The sequence below is a fragment of the Puntigrus tetrazona genome, chromosome 17, assembly GCF_018831695.1.
Source record: "Puntigrus tetrazona isolate hp1 chromosome 17, ASM1883169v1, whole genome shotgun sequence".
Taxonomy (NCBI): domain Eukaryota; kingdom Metazoa; phylum Chordata; class Actinopteri; order Cypriniformes; family Cyprinidae; genus Puntigrus; species Puntigrus tetrazona.
Window position 1 is genome coordinate 4,928,126 of NC_056715.1, and position 23,392 is coordinate 4,951,517.

Sequence of the window (23,392 nt, forward strand, 5' to 3'; positions counted from 1 at the left end):
GGCTGTGGTGTCTCTTGCAAGAGATGATTGACTCTGCCTCGTTCATTTTCTTGACAAGCTACATTTCGCAACTGGAATGGGAATTGGTCCGTCTGCCAAGACCGACTAGCCAAAACATTCTGATTGTGAATAATTGAGTGTATCTTTCTACATTACATGAGTAAAAGATGGTTTCAACTCATGTTACAGTCATCGAACAGACTGAATCGGGAAATATTTGGATGGAAAATTGACTTTGATCATATTTCTGTTCTCTGGGTCAACACGACTAACACAAGAAATGCTTTATGTCAGTGAATTAAATATAGGATTTTTTTGGTTCTGCATACCACCCCAGTTTTCAAACAGGAAGAGATTTAAAATGAAGTTTGGCGACATCTGAGTTTAGGTACTTCCTGTGTCTCTCTAAAAGCTTCCAGTCAGATTCAGATTATACGTGGCCCCCTGAGCTGCCATACTGATGTCTCTCTCATCATCGGCAAGCGTAGCATGAGAGAGAGTATGCTTTGGAGATGAAGATGACAGCCCAAAAGTGCTTTTTCTCCCACTGATCAAAGAGGATAACTGGAAGGATTGTCCCATGAATAAAGCTATCAGACACCTGCAGGTATAATTACCTTGTTCAGACGTGAGCAGAAGGAGAGAGCAGGGTTGTTCAGACCTGAGAGCACAGAGCGGTGAGGAGACATTAGAGAGTCAAAAATGCTGCTTCTTTTGTTTTTTTTTTTTTTTTTTTTTTTTGTCATTTATTATGTTTTCACGTTTTGAGGTTTCAACCGCAAGAAATTAAAACAAATACTTTATATTAGGTGGCCTACTATGTGTTTCCATTGTGTTCATATTGTGTTGCAAATCACTTTTGCTGCTATTGAGGTGGGTTACGGGGGTGGTTAGGGACAGGTTTGGTGGTATGGGAAAGTTTAAGGTGTAAGGGTTGAGTTAACAGTGTAATTATAAATGTACAAACATTTATTGCAGTGAAAAAATTTAATTACATGTGTTTTTAAAAATACAAGTACAATGTAAAAACATATGTGTACACAATACCAAAGTACATAGTAGTTAAGGCCACTTAATATAAAGTGTGACGCAAATATGTAGCCAAATATGTGCATGTAGCTTTAAAAACGAAAGTAACACGTCATTTCAAGCTGTTCTTGTTACATATACTAATATAATGACAATCATTATGCATAATTGCATAAAATATTTATAAAATGCTCTTTGCTATCATCTACCTTGCTTACTGGGGTTTGGAAAAAGTAAGGGTGTGCTCAAATTTGCCAAATAATAAATCTGATTGCACCTTTATGGGTTAAGCCCAAGTATTAAATCCAGGTTATTAATTATTCCTGCATTATTTCAAACAGGTTGAGCTAAGAAACATACATGTTGGTCCATATAAAAAACCAAAATGCAATGAATAATTTTATTTTTGGAGAAATGCACTAGCACTTTGTGAGTGATCAGATTTAACAAAAGGTGAGCCAAGAAGAAACCACCCCGAATGCCCTAACAACAACATAGCAACACACTAAAGAGTGCTCAGAACATCTACAAAGCAAAATCTTAGCAATGTGGTGTCAATTTTTATACAGGTGAGCGTACATGTGCCTTTTCTTTGTTAAATGTTATAATATTATACATCCATATGTATTTGTTTCAGTGTTTCAGATGGGCACTCAAGCTCATATAAAGGTGTAGCCCTTACTGTAATGCCTTCAAAGGAAGTCAAAGTAGAAATTATTCATAGTGAGCTCTCTCACATGTGCTCCGTGGGCATTCTTAGCTGTTGTCTTGGAAACAGACCTCCAGCCATTTGTTGGTATGACATTCCACTGCTGTGCTTATTTGGGGGGATTTTTATTTAGCACATCAATGGATGAGATTTAGGAGTGGAAGAGGAGGTGTGTGTGTGATAGTGTACCTTGGGGCCCAGGTGCCCTTATGCAGTGCACCTTTTATGGGTGCGTCCCACTCGGGGCGACGGCGCAGCATGTCCCTCTCATGCCAATTAAAGACGTCACATAGCCGGTTATAACAGGCCCACCTCCTCCACACAAGTCCTGTGCCTCCTGGACAGGGGGAAATAAACACATTAAATGGTGTGATTAATCCATCTTGCAGAGCCATGGAAACAGTAAGCTGCCGGGCTGTGATAATAAAGACAGGGGTCCCAGTGGAAACGGTGCTGGTGTGTGTATGTGTGTGTGTGTGTGTGTGTGTGTGTGTGTGAACAGAAGGGGGAGGCGAGAGAGTCGTAGAGGGTTCAGTTAGAGGACTGGTTTACAAGACACACACCAGGAACTGTGTGCCTCCAGCACCACAACTTCAGTGTGAGTCCTCAGCTGTAATGGGTTTACTGCTCTCCTGGCACACACGTCTCACTCGCTACCTTCACCACAGAGGTTGCACGGAACCAAGGTTTGTTTTCTCGCTTGAGGAGAAAAGAACAAGAGGAAATGAAACAAGTTCATCAGTTCAAAAACAGTAGCTCGTACGTGTAGTCACTTGGCCTTCATTTATAAATAGCCCTGCATAGCGCAGCAAAATGTATTTTTATCTGAGAAAAAGAAGCAAGTACACCTTCAGCGGTGAGAGTGCTTAATATTCACAGTATAGACGAGCTTCATTTTATATCAAAGCTCAAAGTGTGTGTATATGCAGTAGTGTGTCTTTTGTACCTGAATGTCACAGAGGAACACAAGTGAAGTGTTGTAAGTGGTTTAAGATATAATATAGTATGGATATTATAATCTCCTTTCTTTTATTGTATATGTTGCTCAGTAAAGAGAGAGTTCACCACAAAATGAAACACTTGTCATCATTTACTCACCCTCATGTCTTTTCAAACCTATATGAGTTTCTTCTTATGGTGAACATAAAGGAAGATGTTTTGGTTGTTGCTGCCCATTGACTTCAATAGTATTTCTTTCCCTCCTATAGAAGTCAGACGGACCAATAACTGTTTGGTTTTTAAAAAAAATTCATTTAATGTTCAACATATTTGGAAGGAAGGCTGAGTAAATGATGACAAAATGTTTGTCTTTGGGTGAGTTATCCCTTTAAGAGGTGATAAGCTTACCCGGACTGAAAATGTTAGCAATTTGTACTATGGTCACAGGGCTGTTGTGTAGCATGAGCTCCTAAAAACCCTCTCAGGTGAATGTGCACTGAAACAATCTGAGTAAAATGCAACATAAATAAAGTGACTTAACTAATTGTAGTAAATTAACTGCAACACATAGCATCAAGTGGCATATTGCTTTTGTAAAATGTTGGAAATAGTAATTATAGCAAACTAATGTTTATTCATGAATATTAAAAATTACATTAAACAGTTTTCCACTGAGTGTATCATTAGTCTAATTCAGGTAGATGTGCAGGTAGCAGAAACAGCTCCAAATGTTGCTCAGCCAACCTAGCATGAGCTATGTGTTTTATAATATAAGATGAGGCATTATATAACTTCTATAAATATAGGTAATATGACTGTCAGATGTTTGATACATTGCCTACAACTATGACTAGTTTTACCTTTAAGCAAGAAAAGGGCGAATCGTTTATTCTTGTCAAGTTTGTTGCAGTGGATTTCATCCACCTGAGCACAGTACTATTTACAGTGGCCTTTAAGATAAGGAATCCTTTCAGTGTCTGAGGTAAACATCTCTGTCACTTAGAGGCTGTGAAAGAGACACGTGTAACCTTCAGGATGTGAGACCCTCTTAATAGCAAACCGTTCCCCCTCAGATAGCCAAAGGGCGTGTCGGATGTGTGTGGAAAGCCCTGAAATACCCGGAGCGAAAACCAAGGCTGCCCCTCGGATCTTTTCCTCATCCATATTGGACTTTTATGTCGTAACACCCTTCGACTAATCCATTTTTCATCATATAGGCTGAGATCAAAATTGAAGAAGGGGCCTGTCAAGGAATGCAGAAGTATGTTTCTTTTTCCCAGGCCCTCCACAGGTTCCTCACATGTTGAAATGGAGTGGTCACGCAGGCCTTCCTATCAAACAGGCAGACTTCAGTCAGGAGATCAGAGGCAGATTATACAGCGAGGGAGCCTTGAACAGGGCCACCGGTTATCACAGAGGAGGGATGAGCTCGTTTTCCATTACCATGGCGTCTGCCTGACTGGCATATTTTGTGCATTGCCTGCCACACAGAAAGAGAGCATCGCCGTCCGCTACATGTTTCGAACCAGCAGGACGTAGCCAAAACAATTGCAAGAGATTCTTTCCCCTAAATAATCCTCACTCGATCTCAGGTAAACCAGTAACAAAAGCTCCTTGTAGGTGTTGATGTTTGAGTTAGCTACCTCCCCTGCTTTGTGCAGGATGGAAAGACATGGTACACTCTGTCTCACTGTCTTTGAGCGGAAACCGAGCCGGCTTCTCTACAGACATCTCTTTGAACATGAGGGTGGAGTCAGGATTCCTCTTGTGCTGTGCTGTGTGGGCTGACTGCCACAGCAGTGCTGGTGTAAGCTGGTGTGTGGCGCGTTAAGGAGAGTGACAGGCTGATGGGGCTGTCTAAAAACATCAGCACACTTTGAGAGAGCTCCACGATTGTTCCCCTGGTGGTACGTGGCTAGTGGAGGCTCAAATGGCGCCTGCTCCCAGACACAAGACCCTGCACACAGTGCACAGTCTTTTGCCTCAGTGCTGAGGCAATTGGACTCCAATTTCAGGGTGGTCAAAGCCACAGTGTGCCTGTCAGCACTGCTCTCTAGGGTAAGGTTGTACAACTGTGTACCTAAATTTAGTTACACAATTGGTTCTTAAAAAATTAGTTTGCCAATTTTCAACTAGATTTGTATTGAGCAATGTGTACTCTTTTTCTGTTTTATATTACCCAGGCCAGATATCCCTGTTTTTTTCAGAAAACGTCCACTGGATGATGCAAAACCTGTCATTTGGCATCATATGCCAGACATTTGACCAGAAATTACAAATCATACTCCTGCATTTTTGTATTACCAACCAAGGACAGTCCTATATGCATTATGGGTGTTGACCTTTTTTGGCAAAAGGGGACACCAAAGTAATTTTTCTCTTGTCTATTTTTTTTTAGATTTTCTGCATTTGTATTAATTTAAATCTTGCACAAATGACAGGGAAAAATTCTTAAAAAGATTTGTTTCATGCCGGACAGCCACTAATAACATTGATTAATACAACTATCAAAACTTCTCTTCAAATATAAGTAACTGACACTGTCATGAATATCAACTGTGAAAGAAATGAAATCTGTCAGTCACAGCTTATTGATGTCTGTAAATAATTGTAATAGACTGTAATGGCTTTAAAAATAGCTCAAATGTAATCCTGCGTAGAAACTGTAAATAAGCTGTAATATTTAGTAGCGCATCAGATGTAACTTAATGCTCATTCATGCTGCAACTAGGTTAAGTTATGCATAGTTATGCAGAGTTATAAGTTACGCATAGCTGTTGCAGTTGCAGATGTCCCTAGAAGAGAAGACGCCTTTTTCTGCCGCATCCCTGGCACCAGTACCTGAGTCCTTCTGTGTTTACTACTTCTCTGATGCTAAAAGAGGGAGGAAGTGTTTGTGTGTTTTTCACAGATCTGTGCTTCCCCATTGTGTCATTGTACACAAGGGCAGATGGCTCTCAGTGCAAAGGGCTTCGTTTCCACCCCGTCATTGGGAGTTGATGGCACAGTGAGTTATGGAGAGATACAATGCTCTGCCTCCACTGGAAGAACACAGACTGTTTTTGCATGACTTGATGACAAGATCCTCTTCTTTGCCAATTCATAATCAAACCAATATGAAGTTTTATTGCTTTGTCTGATCAAATGTGCACAGATATTACCCCAAAGTTCCTTGGAAATGTTTGTATTAGGAGCAGACAAGAAGAAGACGCTGACTTGTTTTTTGTGGTTCAGGTCTAAATTGTTTTCCTCCCCTTCTGGTAACGAATTCTATAATAGGAAGCACTGGAGAGCTGTAGAAATCAGGCAGCTCTGTGTTCTGAGAGGATTAAATGATTACGATCTCTCAGCGCTCCTGATCTTATAATCATGTCCAGGATGCCACTAGATACCTCTACTGAAGTGATTAGAGCTTTGTTACAGATGTGCCGGCTTAATGGAGCCGGTAGACCCCTTGGGCAGAGTACAGGGGAAATTGTCATCTGCTACTGGAAGCCGGCTGTTCAGCAGGGTCAAGGTCAGTGATGCTCGAGGGCTCTCAAGCCTAGCCAAACCATGCGTTAGCAATATTAACAACGTTAGTGATGCCGCTGATGTCAGCTCCAGCAAATTTCAGGACACTTCACAGCACACAAGCTTTCTTCAGCTTCTTGCTGAGCTACACAATATTATACATCTTAGTGTCAATGGTAAAACATTGTAAGAAAACCCTCATCATTTTCCCTTAATATGTTTTACAAGACCCAAAAATACTCTATGGACAGTAAGATGAAATGTGAGAAGCTCAGAAACTGTATTTTCTTAGACTTTACAGTCTGTTTTGTGATTTGTGATTGACCTGTTGAAGGTTTAGTAAACATTTAGTTTCATATTTTTCAATTTCATGACATTAATTATGAAAGATTAGAAATGTGGCTAGTTCACTTCAAAAGTTTCTTTCTTAGGCTGAGCACAAAAGAATATATTTAGAAGAAATCTGAAGAACCAACAGTTGTATATATTATATACTAATGTGCTATAAATGCTATAGAAGTCAATGTGGGCCATGAATTGTTTGATTACCAGCATTCTTGTAAATATGTTCTTTTATCTTCGGCAAAAGAAAGAAAGTAAATAATACCAAAATATATTTATTTTTTGTAAACTATTCTTTTAATTTTTGTGATTTGCTAATTGTTCAGATTAGTCACATCAAGGCATTGTGTTTTAAGCAGATACTTGAGTGTTTATATATTACTATTTGTCTCTCCAGCTCAAAACACACTTTCATGTTGCCTTTTCATTCCAGCAGACGTGTTTCTACAGTTAGAGAGAAGTGTCCTTATCAGTTACCTACTAATCAAAAGCTTTTGAAAACTGTGTTTGCCTGAGGGCAGTATGTTTTACAACTTGAATGCATTAAGCATTTTGCCTGCGGACTGCATTGCCTGTGTCACAGGCAATTTGAAGTAAACACCTGAACCATTTTAGGGGCTCTTTGTAGATGGTACAAGTGATCTGAACAGATGAAAGGGGTCAGAGGACGTCGCACACTGCTATTGGGCACTCACTACGGAGTTATTTATCTGTTAGCTATGTTTCTCAGTTTAGAGACCTAAAAATAGAGGCTATTAAGAGTACAACGGTTGGGACAATTATAGCTTGTACTAGAAAGAGATTTTACAGTCTCATGACCCTTTTTAGATGTTTTTGCTCTTTAGCGAAAGTTTATAAAAGCGTCTGCTTTATGTTCTAGGGCTTCACTTTTACTCTGTCAACAGATGATGTCCATTCAGAAGACTGGGGGTTTGTTGAGTGGTGGTGCTGCAAAGGTAACCCGGGTTAGATTCTTGCTCTCCACTTTTCTCAATATTACTCTGTCAGCTGTCTGTCTCATTCACAGACATGTCAAAAGCTAAAAAAAAAAAAAAAACATTTGCACTCTTCTGATATGTAAATAGTGCAGTCATTATCAATAAAAATGAAACAACAAAAATATATATATATATATATATATATATATATATATATATACTGCATATAAGGAGACAGTAGCTAGAATAACCATTGCGCTGATTTAAAGCATATTTAATAAAACATTCGGAATGGGAATAGTTCATCCAAATATGACATTTCTGTCATCCATTACTGCCAGTATGTTGAGTGTGTGTTGGTCTGCAAAAAGAATTGTAAAATATTGAAGATTGCCCTTTTCTATATTCATTTTGTTTGTATAGAAAGAAGCAACGTGAGCATAAACGTCTTTTCTGAACCATAAGTGCTGATATCCTTGTTTAAAAAACAGCTTATTCTGGTTAGGTATATTTTGATGCATGACAGCTGGTTCGAGGTTATAAACTGGTTTATGGTTTAGCTCGTACTTAGGACCAACTTAAACCAGCTCATGACCAGCTTAAACCAGCCCAACCGACTTTCCATCCTTAAAACATACCTAGCCAGCATAAGCTATTCAGGACTTTTTGTAAAATTATAAATATGAAATGCAACATTGCTGTTTTTGAACTGCTCCTTCTGAAGAAAAGGATTCATGATCAAACTTTGCCAGAAATAGCTTGTTATGCTCTACAGTTAATTTAATATAGAGCTTTCAAAACGTAGTCTCCGAAGTTAATTTATATTATGCTCACAAAGAAAACGGTTGAGTAATAACAAAGAAAAAAAGCCCCAAAATTAAAGCAGCATTTAAATGCTTTCATAATCTTTGCTTGTCAGCAGAAATTTGATGGTGTTCAGCCCCACTCACACCGAGTGCTAATCACATTCTGTCAAGTTTGCAAAGCCAATTTGTTAGCTAATATTACCACACCATACAGCACTAAACTCAGATCGGTGTGGATTGGAGTGATAGTGTAGCAGATCACGTAAGAGATATGTAAGAGGCGACACGTCACCGAACGCTGCAGTTAATAGATTTGTGCGTACTTCCTACGACAAGGCAGTGGGCATTTGTGGGTATTTTCATTTGTGAATGGATGTAATTAGCATGCTAATGAATGAATTGCAGCACAGGATCCCTCAGCTTTTGCTCTTTCAACCGGCAGCCTCGTGAACACTCTGTACTGACTGGTACCCCCGTTGTAGTTGATGTATAAAACCTGTAATCAAATCAGACAAGGGCTCAATCACCCGTATTTTTCTCTAGCAGGGGCTGTTTACCCTTCAGCGCAATATCTGGATTTCCATTTGTGCAGAAAATGTAAATACTTCTCAGAAGAAGGCTGTGGTTAAGTAAACGCGGGGCGAGCGGCTCACTTGGCATGTTCAGCAGATCTCTGATCAGCCCGAGCGTCTGTCGGTCTAATTCCTGTTTGTGAACAACAAGTGTTATCAGCTTATTGTGTCTATCGATGAACATTCGCTGGTTTTGAATTGAGGTTTGATGTGATGTCTGTTTATGGTAAAACATCCACTATCACAGCTAGAACAAGATGTTTTATTATGCTTTCTCTGTAAAATAGAGCACGTAATTTATTTATGCTTTTAGCAGCGGTTTTTAATTGGCGTTCTATGCTTCTTAAGACCAATTAGTTGACTAGCAATTCAAAACGACTTGCTGAAAATGTGTGGTTTTGCACATTGCTGAATGATTCACAGTTGCATTTTGTGGACTTCATTTGATGAAGTGATGACTCACATTCTGACATCTGTACGTCACAGCCGTAGCATAGCTATCTTTGCACTGCATCTCAGTGTTCGTGCAATCAGACAGAATGTGGAATCTATCCCATCATTCAATGCCATATGCACACACTCCCAGTTTTCTGTCTCTACTGTGCCTTCACTGTCAGGACCAACTGAATGTTCTTCTTTACAGACAAGCACAACACCTCTTTCTATACTTTTTTTTTTCAAAGTAGGCAGTTGATTCTATATCCTGTAAGTCTCACAGTAAAGCTGGCTGCTGAGAAGTCAGCATAAAATGGTAGAAACCTCTAAAAGCCTCTCATTCTAGTCGTCCATCATAGTCAGTCAGTTCCCCCCAGTCATAGCGTTTTTGAGAGCTCATTCATTAGATATGCTTGTCATTGCTCTTATCTGTGTTTGATGTATGATAAGGCAACCTCAGGTAGAAGTGATTACATTGTCCCTCTGAAAAATTCAATCTATCGGGATGCAACAGGCCAGCTGTGAACAGGTAATGCTCAGGTATAGATAATGTGACCGATTGAAGTCTTAACCTCTGAGGCATAATGCATTGACACATACAAACTTTTTTTCCTTAGTCACTTTTTGTCTTCATCTATATATTTCATCATCTTCTTAACTCAATTAAAACTCAAGGATTGGAAGTATTCATAGCTCACTAATTATGCATAATGTGCTCTCGATGTTAATCGATGTTAATGTTGGTGATCTTTATGCCAATAAATCCACCTTACTGTTATGACTTGGACTGTCCCATCTGCTTTGATTTTGAAAAGATGCTCATTTCGTAGATATAGATTATATGTTTTGACCTCTGCTTAAAGGTCGCGTTGTCCCAGACTTTTAATTTCTCTGGAGCTTCGCCCAGCTCAGCTGTGTTGTTTTTCTTCTGGAGAGTCATTTGGATGTGTTGTAATGTATCCTTTTGCCAAAAAATATCTGATTTGTAAAATCGAGCACTTTTTGGACTGTTATGCTCAATATTCTCTTTTGCATGTTCTTTCCAGATCCAGCAACAACTTTTAAAAGCAATAATAGGACTGCAACAACTCATGTACAATCAATTTTATATGTAATGTAAATATTGGTATATGAAGTAATATTCTAAATCAGTTTGCTACTAGTTTACTATAGTGTTATTTATACATATGCTAGAGTTTGTTTTTGTTTTGTTTTTTTCTGGCTGATTTTTGTATTTCAGCCATACTTGCATACTATTGTGCTTTATATTATAATGTATAGTATATGTTTTGCAGATCCACATTGAACAAGGTCTGAATAATCCAGAAGATAATTTCCAGAATAATCAATTGTCAAAATAATTGTTTGTTGCAGCCCTAAATTGCATTTTTTATTGTTTATTTTTTTTAATTCCAGTTTTTTTATATAAAAGTAAAAAAAACTCCAGAGCTCACTCAAGAGGCTTAAAGACTGTAAACAAATTAGAGGAAGCAAAAAAGAGAAGCATTGCTCTGATATACTGTGGCCCAGCTTGCAACCTAATTTCAACTAATTACCATCAGTCACCCGGCACAATGAGTTCTCAAAGCAGAGAATTTGCAAAAAATACACTGTTTCCTTCCGTTTTTCATTTTAAAGCAGCAAGTGTTGTTTTATCCCTGATATGTCTTGTTTTTACTTCATTCTTGGCTGTCATAAACATCTTTTTATGGCTGTGACCTCATTTAAAATATATACAGACTGCTCTTGTTTGATTAAACAAGATGTATTCTTCATGAAGTTAAGTTATTATTGCATTGATATTATTGCTTGGATTTTAATCTAATTCGTTGTATCCTTTTATAGCTGTTGTGCTTTACTGTACACCCCTCATGTCCATGTGGAGAAGCCCTAGGGTCTATCAGCATCTATATCTGAGACCATCACTGGCTTTCCTCCCTGACAAACCCCCACTCACATTGCTGATCTCAAAGGCTTACATTGTTCCTGACATTTGCTGCAGTGCTCCACATTTGAATTTTCTCCCAAGCATGTGTTGACTTTTCAAGAGGGGGTGAGTAAGAGATATCGGAGAAACATCAAACGAATTTGTCTGTACGGACAATAGCGTGAATTATGAGTGCATTCGTCCTGTGGGGTAAAACATCCCGCAAATTATGTTTAGCATGATTTGCCCTTGTGCACATCCCACAGTCGGTTCTTATGGTTATGATGGCACTCTCTGTGGCATCTGTGGGTTGCCTATAACAAGAATTGCAGTGGACCTCCTGCAACTTTCCTAGAGCTTAGCTTTTGTAGTTCAGACCATGTCTATCTAAGACCTCTAGTTTTATACAATATTATACAGAAACTCCTTATTGTGACCCTGAAATTAATTTCTTTGCCGTGCATCTATATGTCAACCCTGGTACGATAAAAAGTGGCATATATCTCCATAGAGAGTCAGGAAATGCGACGACTGTACCGTCTTTGCAGCAGAGTCTAGACAGCAAAGAGAAATCGAATTAAAAACACAAATTCCCAACAGCGCGCCGCATTTCCACTGATTTTGACAAAGTCGCGTGTGACGCGTCTCGGTGGGCCCCCTCCCCAACACCCCTCCCAGAAAGATGAAGGTCTTTCATTCAGTTGCATCTGACAAAAGAAATCGCGACTTGCTACAGAAGCAGCAGAGGCATATTTTAAGACACAAAGAAAGCGTTCTCTTTTTCAGTCACAAAGCACAGAGGAACATCCAACAAGAACACAAGAGCACTAGAAGCTTGGAGGATCAGTGCGCTTGCTTCAGCTGGAGAGTACTGTGAAGCGTTTGATCTGAATATGTAACGGGAGCACTGTTGGAGAGTGTGTATCTGGAGTTCCAACCACAGAACGTGTGTGTGGGGGATAAACTGTACATGGGCGAGTGGAGCAGTTTGACTGTGCATGTTTTGTCTGCTCAGAGATTCTCTCTCGTCTCTGCTCTTTATATTTTGATTTCATATTTCGGCTCCCCTCATGTGAGCGAGATGAAGTGTTAATGGAGACGATGTGGAGCCCTGGTGATGTCCCATCAGTCCACAGGCCTGGCTCACGCAGGAGAGCATCAGTCCTACTAATCAGCAGCGAGAGCCACGCACATGGAAAGCTGCCATCCTTACCTCCTCAATACTAGGGTCATTTCATCCCCAGCAGGGTTTCCTCATATGGAACCTCATTTCTCCTCTGGATTTCTCATCTATACCTGACTGGGCCCAGATACTCCACGCCCACTCTCTCCGCTGAGCTTTAAAGTCCTACTGTATAACCCAAAGAATTTTACACTTGATTTGTAACCGTGTCTCCTTCTGTAGACATGAGCAAAAATCGACTTTTGATATTATGGTAATTTGGTAGCAGGAGTTCTGCTTTTTGTCTTGAAGAGTGCACTCTCGCCGCTTTTCCACCATCAGGGTGTCGGTATTGGTGCAGAGCCAGTGCCCTGATCTGGATCTTTCTTTGTGTATGTAACATGGTAAAATGGATACAAAACAAGATCGCTTGCAATAATAAACAAACAAACAAACAAAATTCATCTGTTTATCATTTACTGTATTTACTGTTTCGGTATAAATAAACTTTTGTTCAAACAGTTTTTTCAGTCTTTACTTTTCTAGTTAAAAGAGTTTATTTTATTTTCATTGATTATATACTTTACATTTTTCAGTTAACGTCCAAATTCAGATTGCAGTTATAAGGAACTTAAAGGGTTATTTCACACCAAATAACCCTTTTTGGATAAAAACCAGGAGGCTTGTGTTTGTTCAATTGACTGCCAAAAAATTGCCACTGTCAAGGTGCAGAAAAGTATCAAAAAGACCTTGTCTTAATGCGCCATTAGTGTTTCAACCATAATATTATGAAGCTATGACAATACTTTTTTGTTTTGAGAATATTTTTTGATACCATTTTGTACATCATCCTGTGCACGTGGGGTTAAGAACAAAAAAAAATATTTTGGAGTGGATTAAGTCTCTAAGTGCAATTTAGAACGTAGCACAACATAACATAGTTTATGTGAAGTGACATATCTTTAAGGCAGTGGAAACTTGGGCCAGTTCTAAAAGAGACCAGCTCCAGCACGAGACAAAGAACCTTGTCTGTGCCTGTCTGATACTCTGGTTGTTGGCCTAAACTGGAGTAGGTGCAGGAGATGTCTGTTCAAGTCTCTGCAGGGACACAGAAATGGATTGATTACCCAATGAGTCTGCGTTTTGCCTGTTTTCTGTCCTACGTGGTTTGTGTTCTAAGCTTGACAATACGAACAATACTGGCAGCGATTCAATGGATTTATTTGTACCAGAGCAGGTTCCACGTTCGGCAGCCTTGTTCGTTTTGTTTTCCGAATGTGTTTTCACTTGTCAGAAAACGCTGGTCTCTCTGACTCACATTCCATTAAGAGGCTTTTCTGGAAAAGCTTATGAAGTGCAGAGAGAACTAAAGCAGCAAAAGTGTTTGAATAGAGCCGAAGAGTCAATAGATGTCTGAATAGACTGTGACTCTCTCTCATTACACTGGCTGATTAAACAACGAGAAAATTTTCACGATGAATCAGGCTTATTGTAAAGAGCCTCCAGTGCCTTCTCTCTCTTCCTTTCTCACTCTCCGAGCAGTCTTTTAAAGTGGGATAAATTGTGGAGTAATATAAACAGAGGATTGGTCTCTCCTGGAGCAGACGATGATTGAATACGAGGGCCCCTGCGTCGGGAAGTGGGTTAAGTCAAGGAGTTATTAAGAAGACGGCTGGAAATGACAGCGATGCCAAATGGAGCCAGTGGCTTGGGACGGGTTTGAAGCCAGGATGAGTTTTCAGGATAAGAGCTGGATTTAAATAAATTGACTTTCCCTTCCCGTGACTAAAACGGATTGTTGTTGAGAGTTTTGGGGCCAAAGCGAGCGGTAAACATTTATTAGAAATCCATAGCCTTGGAACAAACAACACAGCTCCTCTCGTTTTCCTCTGCATGCTCCACAAAGCCCCATCGTCGTGACTTTCAATCCCAGTTACGTAATCCATTTACCACCTGTAAAGCTTGCTGAGGAAATTGCCTCCTCAACCAATTGGTCAACAAGCTTTTTAAGGATGTCACACGAACATCTCTTTTAATTCTGTTTAAGAAGCCGCTGCGCCCAGGATGAGTGCAGATGTGGAAAGTCACAGCAATGCCCTATTAACTAAGTGAGCGAGTCACAAGATGCACACTATGTAGTCATCAATCTCTCCTCCCGGTAAGCACATTCTAATTTACAGCTGCAAGCTGTGGCTTTACAGCCTAGTTTCGCCTTCATGGCTTTGTGCTGAAAACGTGTCAGGATTTTAAGCATGGCATGAATCAAACTGTGGCATTCTCCTTTAGATATTTTAGTGCTTTATATCCTAATGTCGGGTGCACAGAGAGGTGATTGGTTTGGGGTGTGTGTGCGCAATGGTTTTGTGTTTTGTTAGCTAGATGTGTGTTTGCGTGCATGATTTTGTGTGTGTGAGAGAAAGAGAAAGAGAAAGAGACTGCTCATCTGACAGGCCGTGAGTGTTGTTTGGCATGCTCCCTCTCTGGGTGTGTAGGACTGCTGGAACAACAGCTTAGTTTTCAGTGCACTCCTGTCGGATTGTTAAGAATAGACTGTCCCTGCTAGCACTGCTCTCTTTCTTCCCTAGTGACTGGTGTTTGCAGACCACCTGTGCTATAGAGAAGAGGGACAAATAGAGAAATTCAGATGGAAATGTAGCTGTTGCATGCTGTGTTTTGAGGGCAACAACTCTCAACAGAAAGTATTAGGTCTGGTCAGGCTAGTAGTTTAGATTTCTACTTGTACAACATGCCTAGTTGTGTTTGTTTATGTGTGTGTGTATATATATATATATATATATATATATATATATAAAGATTTAATGAGAAAAGCTTTGACAAATGCAAATATTCCAAAATGTATCACTAAAAAGTGCATAAATCCTTTGTTTTTATAAAGATACACTGTGACTGTGACAGTGACACCTGCAGGTAAATTTAACAGACCCCATAAAGATTGCAGTGAGCTCGGTCGGAGGGGTAATTAAGAATGAATGGGGAAAAGTCACATGAGACGAGGCAGTGTGATTTAATATGACGTGATCGTCTGTGATTGGTTTGTGCAATAAATCCCACCCCTTGTGTTTGTGCATGTTCCTCTTTCACAAATCAGAAAGAACGATATGATGGCATGTAAGTAAACAACTCAAACACTTAGATCTAACCACTTTGTTGCTTGAAATGGCCTGAAAACATTATCTGTGGGAGTTTTAGTGAGTAATCGGCTTGGTTAAATGTAAGCCAAATCTCTGTGACCAATATTTTCCAAGCTTTGATGACTGATGATCTGTAAAACTAAAAGTTAACTATTTTAAAAAAGCAAAAGTTTACATATAAAACATGTTGTTCAAATCGTTACTGCCTTGAGTTATTGCTTTGGAATAACATAACTGGTTATGGTTCATACTTGACTTTAATAAATAGAATGTTGATTACATTAATGCAAAAATATAAAATAGATTTTTTTTCTTTTGTTTATTTAGCCACGAAATGTGACTGGGACAAGAATTCATGTAAAGGCATTAAAATGCATGTACTTAATGCACTCTGGCCGATTGAATCTCAGTTGTTAAGCCCTGGTTTGTAAATATACAGATAAAATAGGTTTTCATCTGCCTATCTTTACAGGTCATGGCTTGTAATATTACACACTCAATAACTCTGCAAACACTGCAGCTTTGCTAATCGTATGTATTGTCTAAGAAAACATTGCTTAGGCACATATATGAGCTTTCCTCATGCTTAAGCAGCTTGAGGGATTATGTGTGTATGCATGGGGACGAGATGTGTAGATTCTTGTCGTACGCTGGCAGAATTAACCCGCATCTTGTTTGTAGGCTCGACAGGTAGCTGTGGAGCTGGAAGCCAGCCGCCCCTGACAGCGGCATCAATATCACGTCTGGGGGCCACAGGCGGGAGAGAAATTTCTGCTGCACATTTCACAACTCCCATTGATACTTTCAGCAGTTGCCATGACAGCAATGTGCAGTGGTTTTAATGGAAGTGATTTTGTTAATATAAAATTGAGCTGTGGCCATAACATCTCTCCCACGGTGCAGCAGGTCTCCATTTATCACAGGTGAAAATGCAGCGCTTCAGGATCACAGCTCCACCCCTCTTTGTGCTCTCTTATTAGGACAAAAGAAGAGCAAATGAAATGAAACAGTCAGAGGATCCATGATGTGTCCCAATTAAGACACAATCAGAGCACATCTCAGCAGTGCAGTGGCTCTTTCCCTACCCACTGGCATGAAAGAGCAGAAGGTTTTCTTTCCTACGATGGCATGCATCTTTGATTGCTTGTTGAGCTCCTCTGCCATATGCATATCTGTCACTTTCTTTATTTGAAGTAGAACCTGATTATGTCTAAGTTTTCTCCTTTTTGGATGTTGAAACAGTGTGTTAGAGAAGATGACAGATACTTCTACGGAAATTATAGTACAAGGGGTTTCAAACTGAAGGGCCAGAGGGCTGCAAGGGCATTTGACTGGGATTTTTTTTTTTTTTTACAAAATATATATTATAAGGCCTGTCAAATTTTATGTTAAAGGAATAGTTAACCCAAAAATGAAAATTACACCATAAACTACCCACCCCCAAGCCATCCTAGGTATATATGACTTCTTTCAGACAAGTTTTTAAAAAAAATGTATCCTGGCTCTTCCAAGATGGTAATGCTGGTGGATAGCGGCCATTATTTTGAAGCTCCATAAATCAGATATATCTGCAAGTTCTGCGTCGTAAAACTAACCTTTATGCCTCCAGGGTGTTATCACATGTCCTTTGAAGCAGAGCGATGGGTTTTTGTAACAAAAAATATTTTTATATTTAAAATTATAACCTAAATAACTGACTTGCGGTTATTTTCCTTAAGAACGTCGAGTTCCGGCTTCTTGGCTGACTTCTGTCTCGACAAATGACACAGCTTTCATCATGCTTTGAGTCAAAAACCCATCGATCTGCTTCAGTGAACGTGATAACCCCCCAGAGGCATAAAGTTTAGATTTATGTTGTAGTACTTGCGGATATATCAATTTACAGAGCTTCAAAATCATGGCCACCATCCACCAGCATTACCAAGCTTGGAAGAGCCAGGATAAGTTTTTAATAAACCCTTACTGTGTTCACCTGAAAGAAGAATGTCATATTACCTAGCATGGCTTTGGGGTGAGTAAAACATGGGGTAATTTTCATTTTTGGGTGAGCTGTTCCTTTAATGGCATTTATTCACATTGGCATTATTAGTTTAATTTATTGTTTGTTTGATTAATCATGATTATTGTGAAAAAGCAGTATGAAAATAAACTTAAATTAATGGAACATTTCAGTTTCTTTTCATGCTTATACAGGAGTTGTTGTTGACATCAAAGTTTGAAAGCCCTGTCGTAGCACTTTTAATATTGTTCTGTTTCTCAGAATAAAAACTGCGCTGGTGTAGAGAAAAGTTAGGCCAATAGAGCATCTTTTCCTTCAGGTTTATGCAGCGTCAGTACAGGAGCGAAGCGTGCGTTTTCTTGACAGTGACAGAGTAGCACTTGCGGTCTGCCATGCCTCTCCTCCCCATCTCCTCTTCTACCGAAATGAAATAAACAAAGAGAGAGGAAAAAAAGAACATCTGAACACCAATCAGAAGAATACACCTGTTCCTGTGGGCCATGCTGATGATGTCATCACCCGCCTCTTTCCATCTCCCGGGAAGGCTGCAGTGTCCTCCACAGGGAATCCTGGCACGGAGGTGTGAGACAAACGAATCGTCTAGGCAATATTTATCTCACTTATGGCCGTCCAACACATTGCTGCCGAGCAAATCTTGCCCACTCTCTCACAATTCCATGCTGATTTCTGTCCCAACACAAATCCTGTGTGACTAAGAAGACTGGCTCGTCGTGCTCGCTACGCTCAGGTTCCATCTCGCCCCTCTGTGGTACGTTATCAGAAGCGGCACAGATCACACACAGCGAGTGTTTCGTAGGAGTCGTGGCCTGGGCGGATGACTTGGCAGATTCTCAGCCGAGTTGATTAGCTGAGCGTTCACAGATACAGCTGCCACACTGCGTGGTAATAAGAACAACATCCCCGAGCCATGCGCCATTATTCTGATTACGACGGTATTCTAGCTATGACAATGTGGTAATTAGAGGATCTGCATGCTTCGATGAGTCTTCATCGCCACTCAGCCCCAAGATATTCCTCATCTCTGGCTGAAGGCTAATAAGCACCCAAGCAGTTAGGAGCCCGGGAGGAAGACACCTGTGCGCATGGAAAGGCAGCCCTGTTAAGGGACCAACAACTCAGCCCTTCTTTAGAGTAGCTGGCTGACAGAAAACCCTTCTCCAACGATCAGCATTGAAGGCTTAATGTAATCATTCAGACAAAAATTCTGTCATTCCAATACCTATTCCAAACCTATAGTTTTTTACTGTGAAACATAGTTGATAGAGAGTTGGTAACCAGATAGTTATGGACAAAAACGCTGATAACATTTCTCATACAGGTTATTACCTGATAACGTGTTATACAGGTTTGGACACAACGGCGGAAAATTAATACAATTTTCATTGTGGGCTAACTAGTCCTTTAAGCTTTCAAAACTGTCAAAATATTTCTTTGTGTTTAAACATTCTCCAAGAATAATGAAAGTCAAACAGATTAGGAATGACATCAGGGTGATTTTATTGTTACTATATATTAGTGCTGTCAAAAGATTAATTGCACCCAAGATAAAAGTTTTTTTACTGTGTATATTTATTATATATAAAGACACACACATGCAGCATATATATTCAAAATATTTACATTTAAATGTTTATACTCATATAAATTATATTAAATATATAAACGTGACATTTTAATTAAATATATACATGCATGTATTTGTATATACATAATAAATATACACAGTGCACACACACACATATTATGTATACAAAAACTTTTATTCTGTTTGTATTGTATTTAATATATATATATATAGTCAATATATATTAATGCATATTTTCTATATTTCTATATAAAAATAGTTAATCTGTTGACTCTTTCCCAACCAGCATTGGAAAAAAAAGCCAACCACCACCAACATTTTGATAATTTCACAAAAGTTTAATGAAGCATAGAATATTTTGTTGAATGTATACTGTATGTGAACATGCAATGTAAAAACAGAACAGGGCATTTGTTTTTGGTTTTTTTAAACTAAACAAAAAACATTATTGTAGCTTCATGCAGTCTGTTTGTAACACATGAATGTTAGTTTATGAAGCTTCATAAAAACACCATTTTGAAGAAAAAACAAGAACATTTTTGTAAAAGACTAAATCTAGATCTGATTCAGATTGATAATCAAGACATGGATCACTTCCATTAGCTTGCACTGTCCTAAACCACAGCCTGGACCATAATTTCATTCTGTAACGATATATGTATATAATGACTAATGTTTGATTATCGTGTTATTTTTTTTACACCTAAAAATAAATCTCTTTTATTGGCATCAATGGTTCCACAAAGAACCTTTAACATCCATGGAATTTTTCATTCCACAAAAGGTTCAAATGTTTTTCACCCTTCACTTAAAGTTTCTTTGGGGAACCAAAACTGGTTCTTCTATGAAAGTGCTGTGAAAACCTCTTTTTGGAACCATTATTTTTAAGAGTTTATGCATCAGATTAAATACGCAGTGTTTCCGGTGCTGCATTTTCTTCATGGTATTTTGATCCAGACATTCAGTGCTCTTTCAGAAAATGCAAAATAGTGTCTGCTCCCATACACCAGTGAAAACACAGAAAGCTGGAAAATTCTGTCATTGGCGAGGAAGTGTTATCTTATTAATCAGATAAAATTCTAGTGGGAAAATAATTAATAAATCAGTCTGAAACCTTGTAAAATAAACTACATTAACATATAGACCTTTTTACTTATGTAAGCAAAATGGACATTGTAATGAATACCCAATTGTTTCGAAACAAATTAAAATGACAATTGAATCAAAATCAGACTGTTTCAGAAAATCTGTGTCATACACAGCTGTAGATATTCTGGTGACTCCACTGAACGGACTTTGCAACGCGGACCTGCTTTGATTGACACTGCTACATTTACTACAACTAGCAGCGTCTGAAAGAAGGGACAGCTAAAATATCACTCATGTGTCTCTTCTCACTGAGATAAAGACCGTGAAGACTATACAGCCCCTCAGTGTACAGCACTGTGCCCTCTCATATGACAACCTGTCAGTCTGTTTGATGCAAAGCCTTAGTTCTAATATCACTTCACTCAATCAAACATGGCAATGCAGGAATCGGTCCGCTTTGCTACGTAAATTAGATTGTCAGTCCACGCAGTCCTCTTCAAACGTGATTATGCTCAACCTTGTCACACTTTAATTGCAACCTCTTGATTGCAGGTTAGCAAGAGAGATATGTTGCCTTATTCGTTTAATCAGTGGAAGTAGCACAGGTGTTCAAAAGCTGTTCGGGAAGTTTCAGGCAGTCATCTTTTCTCTTTGCCATCTTTCTTTCTTTCTGTCGAAAGCTTCAGAGAGGTGCAGGCAGAGGCTCAGGAGAGGGGCATGCTTGATGTCTCAACGGTCCTCCTCCATGGGGAGGACTTCATTAGAATCTAATTAGATGTGTGCTACACTTCCATTTGAATGGGAGTCACCGGCATGGAAAAGGGAAGTGTGATTTTCCAGTTGCTGGATGCTTAATGTTGTTTTAATTCTCCTCCCTGTTGCTACCAAATTTCCCTCACATCTGCTGTGTTTGCACACGATCAGTCTGCTGTTGAGAGTAATAGAGAAATCACCCCAGTGAGAGAGAGAGAGGCAGGAAAATTTCAGCTCCCTATATATCTCTTCCCTTATGTTTGCTCTTCCTCATCTGCAATTGGAGGAGCAGTTTTCCTGTGGCGGTTTTTATCCGCATTAATCTCGGTCTTGGTAAAAACATCCGCTTAATGAGTTTTACGTGATTGCAATCTGATTCTGCGCTTGCAGACTTGCTTGATACACTGTAGACGATAAACAGCTGAACCAAAAAGCAGGAAATAAAGATCTCTCTCCAGCAGAATAGCTATTTTAATTTCATCTTTGAAACAGGAAGTGAGCACTGAGAGGAAGAAATGGTCAGCCCGTTTGCGCTGTAATGTCCTCCTCTGCTCCTCGGACACGATTCAATTTGCTCACACTGTCTTTATCAGCTCGTTATGTCACGAATGACTCATTCGCCAATGTGAAATGTGCGCTTGCTTTGAGAGAAGAGAAGAGGAAGAGCTTTGCTCGCACAAGCTGTAAGTGTGTGATAGATCTGGACAATTGCAAGTCACTTGGTCGCACCATCAACCCAAGACACAGACTGATGAGACAGTCAGTGAACACTGACACTTAAAGACAAATTTGTGTGAACCTATAACCATGGTACCTGATGAGATGGTGTATTTTTTTTCTTCCTCGGGTTCATTGTCCTTGCTTTTACTTTTTGTATCTTTTTCAGTGACCCTTCCAGGTGAAAAGCTCATTTCTAAACTGAAACTTCCTAAAATTCATGGCTTTGGTATAAGACCTTTAGTTAGAGTCAAGGCTTCTCTTTCTGCTACATGACTTCCACCCTCAGGACTGATAAAAGACTCAGTCAGCTGAAAATGAGCAGCTCTCTGCACATCCACCACCTGTCCAGGGACGGACTACCACCAAGAAGTGAAATAAGTCCGGTGCTGACTCGCTCAAGTCAATCAGACAGCACTTACTTGCAAGGTTAGAGTGAACATCAGTCACTTTCACATCTGAGAGCTGAGATACATCTACCACCTCTACAGGTATTCAGCTGTGTCGGCCCACGAAGACATTTGACTACGTGCTAAACCAGAAAACGTCCATTTGTCATCACTTTTATGGATTATCAGATTGCATCAACAGAATTAATGCATTTCAAAAGGAATACTGTTGCAGACCATGTTAGTGATGAAGTGCCTGGGATATAGATCAAAGAAAGGATGTCATGTCGAATTTGAGTGAGAGAACTGAAGCACTGCAAATTACTTAACCCTCCTGCTATTCGGTTTAAGTTTATATCAGACACTGACAGATATTCAATAGTGTTTTCTGAGTTCTTGCTTAATATTACAGAGCACTTTGCCCTTTTGATGCTGTTCTGAAATTCATCTTAAGATTAAATACTATTAAAATGTTCAAACTAATCAGATCTTATGTTTTCTTCAGGATGTAATTGAATGTCTTGTAATGATTTGACTTGTTGTAGGGTAAGATGGTGTAAGATAACCTCTGGGGTAAAATGCATACTAATAAGCAATTAATAGTTGTCACCCTAAAAAAGTGTTGTTGGAAGTCAGTGATTTGAGTTATAATTTTAAAAATATGAATATTTTTATTACAAGAACCCATTAATCTGCTATGTTAAACCCCCAGAGATGTATACATTAGTTTCACGACGGATATATCAGATTTATGGAACCTTAAAATAATGGCCACCATCCACCATCATCACCATGTTATTTCTGAGTGAACTATTCCTTTAAAATTGTTACTGCATTATACATTACCGTCACTTTTTCTTCCATCTTACCCTGCTGTACTTATTTGTTTATTCACAACTATTAACAAATATATTTGTTGTCCATTTATTTATTTGCGCAGAGGTACGCAGATCAGGATTCTGATGGTCATATCAGCTTCAAGGACTTTGAAAATATCATCAGCTATGGTTTGGCGAACATCTGCAACTCCACAGGAAACACAAAATAAGAGCCTGAAAGACATACTAGATCGCCCATAAAAGAACATGTATTCACAACCCGGTGATTTTCCCCTTCCTTTTGGCTTTTAATTTAAAGCTTTGATAGTCAGGTTTCACATTGACTGTCCAATAGATAATTGTTAGCAGTTTAGAAAACACCATTTGGCCTTGTCTGTTGAAAAGGCAGAGTAACCTCAAATGCTTGACGCTTGGGTTTGATGATGAGTTTTGATGTTGTATCGATCCATTTGGACTGAGGCTGCACCATGTAATAG

The 23,392-nt window shown here is 39.2% G+C and overlaps 1 protein-coding gene across 1 annotated transcript in view; it reads left to right on the plus strand.

The window, feature by feature from the left end:
- Positions 1-23,183, plus strand: part of efcab11 (EF-hand calcium binding domain 11) — a 41,666-nt gene extending 18,483 nt beyond the window's left edge. Inside the window, exon 6 of the mRNA XM_043262492.1 lies at positions 23,020-23,183. Within this exon, the coding sequence (XP_043118427.1) occupies positions 23,020-23,125 (106 nt within the window). The 3' untranslated portion in view covers positions 23,126-23,183. The remainder of the gene's footprint in view (positions 1-23,019) is intronic.
- Positions 23,184-23,392: the final 209 nt, after the last annotated feature.